This window comes from Elephantulus edwardii, unplaced genomic scaffold, assembly GCF_000299155.1.
Source record: "Elephantulus edwardii isolate Elephantulus edwardi_28Jun2011 unplaced genomic scaffold, EleEdw1.0 scaffold00055, whole genome shotgun sequence".
In the NCBI taxonomy this organism is placed as follows: Eukaryota; Metazoa; Chordata; class Mammalia; order Macroscelidea; family Macroscelididae; genus Elephantulus; species Elephantulus edwardii.
In genome coordinates this window covers 11,373,701-11,378,701 of record NW_006399805.1, presented here as the reverse complement: position 1 = coordinate 11,378,701, position 5,001 = coordinate 11,373,701, and the positions used below count along the sequence as shown (strand labels likewise).

Sequence of the window (5,001 nt, the reverse complement as noted above, 5' to 3'; positions counted from 1 at the left end):
TATCACCAGGGCATGCCCATGGAAATAACAAAATAGTCTGGGATGAACATAGCACGGGTGGCCAACTTCTAAAAATCAGACCAAACCACAAGCCGCCATTCTCATGGGAATCCCTCCACAGGCTCCTCATACCAGCCAGTTTAAGCCTGTCAGTCCTGATTCCTACAGCCCCATGTGTGCTGAGTGGAGCTGTGCCCCATGGGCTTGGAAGGCCTTGACCTTCAGAAGCAGGTCGCTAGTCCTTTATCTCAAGATCCCTCTGTTTGAGTGAGGTATCTCACGCTCTGCCTTCCACCAGTATGAGCGTTTATACACAGAAGAAAAATGAGTGAGGCCAGGTCAAATACAGGTGCAGCCTGATGGCCAGTTGCATTTTATGGGGTTTCATTTGGAAGTCGGTCCCAGGACTGCTGTGTGAATCGAAAAACAGGGCACTAAGGTTGTATTGACAAAAATTGGTTTCACTAAATTTGGTTGGTCTCTTTTGATTTTTCTAAGCAAAACTTCTCTTTGGAGGATCATTGAGTCATATAGTCCTAGACAATCACAAGTATTTTAAGCCATAAAAAAGAGTGGAACATGATACAGTATGAAGAGTTCTAGCACTATAGAGTCTGTGACTACTTATTCAGTAAAATATAGTAATATTTGAGCTTCCTACCCTGTAAAATAGGGACAACAATCCCACATGTAGCACAGAGTTGGGGTGAGTGTCAATGCAATTTTTCATGAGGAAGTAGTTTGTGCTTTATCCCCAAATCCATTCCATCGAGCTAATTACAATCCATAGTGAACCCCATGTGACAGAGTGCAGCTTTCCCAAGGCTCCCGTCTTAACATTTGCACGAGATACCCCACGTTCTAAAAGACAGCCATGGCTTCCTAGGACTCCTGGCAAGGAGCCGTGGGGCATGGAGCTGTTCACCAAACTTCCAACGGTTCAAATCCACCCTTCACATTAGAAAGACGGGCAGTTTCTTTACATAAAGATTTACAGCCTCAGAAGACATAGGAGGGAGGCTGTAAGTTGGAGTCGACTTAATGGCAGTAGATATCTTTGTTGAAGGTAATTGTAACGTCTTTCTCCCACAGAGCAGATAGTGGGTTAGAATTACTGATCTTTGGGTAAGCATTCAAGTCCTCACCGTGCCACCAGAAGCACTCTGTAACTTTGTAGGAACCTCTCACCAAACACACATAAACACACACACACACACACACACACACACACACACACACACACACACACGTGTGTCAAACAAACCCAAACATGGAGATGACAGCAATCCACCATGTGTTCACTGGGCCAGCACACCATAGACTGGAACTTACATAGGGGATCCGGGCAGCCACCATGGCGTCATACAAGTCAGCGATCTCAGAGTCATTCTCATATCCATAGCGACACAGCTGAAATCCCAGGGACCAGTAAGGCACCATCACAGGCCGGCCGATCAGCTGGAAAACAGACAGAAGAAATGTAGACCTCCCCCAGGAGACACCACACAGGTACACAGATAATCAAGAGAAATCCTAGTTCCTGAGCTTATCTTGAAGTTGTTATGTGCTGTTGAGTCAAACCAAGCCATAGCTGACCCTCCAGTGGGTTTTGAGAAGCAGTAAATCACACAGGAGGAGATTGTACATATTTCTCTTACAGAGCAGCTGGTGGATTCGAACTGCATGCCTTCAAGTTGGCGACCACCAATACCAACATCATCACTGCCACCACCATCAGGACTATGACCACCATCACCATAATCACCATTACCTCACCGTGACTGTCACCACTGGCATCACCATCACCACCATCACCACTTACATCCTTACAGGGTCACCACCGCCACACTTCTATTACTCTGCAGTATTTAGAGAGACTACAAACTTAATGCCTATTAAAATGTGTTTGTTCCCTTTTAAATGTGTTTATTCCCTTTTATTCTCCAATCTATGTTTCTCAAAAACAGACCAACAATTCCAGTTAACATGTGAGAGTCATAAAAAAAAAACCATCCAAAAAACCCACGTTTCTAGTGTTTGTTTGTGAGACATAGATATTTTCTGACTAACACTTGGAGCCCTCTAAGATCTCACCCACCTCAGTGTACTGCTGGGTGACAAGCTCTGGGGTGGGTCCCAAGACCACGTAGAAGTCCAGAATCCCTCCAGTGGTGCGGTACGTCAGGGCAGGCATGGGCTGGAACGTCACATCTGAAAACACACGAGGATACCAGAACACAGAAACATTTTAAGGCGAAATATTACTTCTGAAACTCATACCTTGTCTCTCTTACTGGTTTCCCTATGAGAGGAAATTAGAAGTATCTTCCATTATACCCTCACAGAGCTGAAGATGTTAATTGAAAGCCCACAGGGTCTCACCTCATGATCTCTTTTTTGTGTATTTATTGTCTAATAAAATTGTTCTTCAAGTTGCCCTGTTTTTTAAGCATTATTATAATTCTTTAAAGTAATTTAAGACTCAAAAGCAATTACAATAATTGTGCTGGGAGCTCCATTGCACACATCTCCCATCACATATTATTGATATCATGTTAAAGTGCTTTGTCAAAACCACTGAAACTGACATTGATTCACTACTCTAGAGTACAGACCTTATTTGGTTTTCCCATGCTTTCATTTTCCCGTCCCTGGGTTTAAGGATTTTCTGTAGAGTATACATTTTTTTTTTTCATTCTTCACTCAGCAATGAGTGTTCCAATCCATGGCTATACTAGTCCAATTTCTATATGCAGCCTCATGGGAATATTCAGCTTCCAGGAAGAATATTTGAGATGTGTCATTCCTTCTTAAATGACTCTTGTCAAATGAAAGAACTAAAATAGTATTTATTATTGTCTGATACATAACTCATCAGAACAAAAAGGAAAACTGAGACAATAAAAAGAAACAACAAGCAAGCAAACAAAAAAAACCAAAAACCTCACCATCTATCACATGATAATTCCTGTATCCAAGACCATCAAGCCCCACTGGAGTTATAGAGGTGGATTAGCTCATAAAGGCGAGAGACACAGGCCCCCTCTTACCCATGGCGTTGCTGTTGAGCAGGAGCACCCCGTGGGCACTGCCGTCCTCCTCCAGCGCCATGTAGTAGGGGTGCACACCGTAGGAGTTCTTCTTGTACTGGGGGAGGCGGGGAAGAAGTGACAGGAGTTTAAAAGCAACCATGGTTGACAAGCACAATGAAAAACAATCACTAGGTGCAACCATTCTAGAAGGCAGTTATGCACTTCCTCAAAAAGCTGAACATAGAAATTCCATATGACCCAGCTATTCCACTACTTGGAATATACCCTGAGAAAATGAGAACTGAGGTACAAACTGAGATTTGTACACCGATGTTCACAGCAGCATTATTTACCATCGCAAGAACATGGAAACAGCCCAAATGTCCAACCACCAAGGAATGGATTGAGGAATTATGGTACATTCACACAATATATGCAGCACGCAGGAGCAATAACTTTGTAAATTATTATCTAACTTGGGAAGAACTGGAGAGCATTATGCTGAGTGAACTAACTCATTCCCGTAAGGATAAATATTGTATAAGACCGTTACTGTAGAATGAATACAAGGATCCAGGAGGGGTGGGAGAGGCTGGAGGCAGAGAGATGTGGATGTGCAGGGGGAAGAGGGGATTGATCATTGGGTTGTACAATTTGCTGGGTGGGGTGAGGGAAACTGAAAGAATTTGTTTGAATTTGTATTATAATTTTGTAAACAAACTAAAAAAGGAAGGGAAGGGAAAGGAAGGGACCACTAGAGGGGTTCATGGAGCCCCAGTGGCTCACTGGATTAGACACCGGGTAGATAACTGAAAAGTTAGAGGTTTGAATCCACTAGTTGTTTCCCGGGAGAGAGATGAGGCAGGTTCCTTCCATAATGAGCGTGGCCTCAGAAACCCTCGGGAGGGGCAACTTGGCTTTGACCTACACGTTCACTACAGTAAGCTGCAATCAACCCAACAGCAGTGGACAGTGGAAGGTGGGGCCAGTCTTCTCTGAGACATAAGTTAAATGCATGACAAACAAAGGCGTATGAGAACTGGAACACGTTCTAGGAGCAGGGTGTGGTCATCCACGTTGAGTCTGAGGACAAGCAGTGTGATGTGTGTGTGGTGTGATGAAGAGAGGCAGAGACACAGACCCCGAACTCTGCTCCTTACCCCTGGGGGCTCGTCCCTGGAGAACATGCCCCACGTGTGCCAGTTCAGGTCCCTCCGGAAAGCCGTGTGCTCTGTCTCCCCAAAGCCGTAGAGGTAGCGGGAGGGGAGGCGAGTGGAGATGCGGATGAACATGTCGTTGAAGGTGAAGCCCAGCACCTGAGAGTCCCAGCTGGGACACAGAAAAGGGGAGGGTTGGAGAACAAGTTCAAGGTGCTCACTCCTAAGATTAAGAGCGTTCATGACTTGTCCTTCCCAGAATCTGCTCCTCTCCAAACAAAACAGACTGCGCTGGACCGAAGCAATCCTAGGTGCCCTTGCTCAGAGCCCAGAGCGAGACCTCACATCTCTCTATCACCATCTCCTTCCACTTTTCCCCCAAAATATTGTACTTGAGCACATTGTTGCAGCCCCTGTGTCAACATCTCCCTGAGGGGCTTTTTGGTCTCTGACCCTCTCCACTAACAAGCAGTCGCCTCTCCCAATGCCCAGCTGGCCTCTTCTTTGCCTTCCCTAGCGAGATCTACTCTTCTTTATTTGTATTTTAACTCTAAATATTTTGTTCAATACTGTCCTTTCAAAAGATGTCACGTTTGGAAGAGTAGAGGGGCAGTACAAGACAGGAAGACCCTCACTGAGACGAAATGGCCCTGGGACTACAACCACATGCTTAAGGATGTTGGGGGCAGTGAGGGTGGCACAGGATGGGGCGAGGTTTCGATCGGTTGTTCATAGACTAGCTGTGCATTGTATTCCACTCAGTGAATGGTATGTGCTCGTGCGCTCTCTCTCTCGCTCTCTCTCTCTCTCTC

The 5,001-nt window shown here is 45.3% G+C and overlaps 1 protein-coding gene across 1 annotated transcript in view; it reads right to left on the bottom strand.

The window, feature by feature from the left end:
* Window positions 1-5,001, bottom strand: part of LOC102861179 (maltase-glucoamylase, intestinal-like) — a 113,403-nt gene that overhangs the window by 49,325 nt on the left and 59,077 nt on the right. Inside the window, exons 28-31 of the mRNA XM_006887236.1 lie at window positions 4,193-4,361; window positions 3,051-3,147; window positions 2,099-2,211; window positions 1,333-1,458 (exon numbers count right to left, since the gene is read on the bottom strand). Coding sequence (XP_006887298.1) covers window positions 1,333-1,458; window positions 2,099-2,211; window positions 3,051-3,147; window positions 4,193-4,361 — 505 coding nt within the window. The remainder of the gene's footprint in view (window positions 1-1,332; window positions 1,459-2,098; window positions 2,212-3,050; window positions 3,148-4,192; window positions 4,362-5,001) is intronic.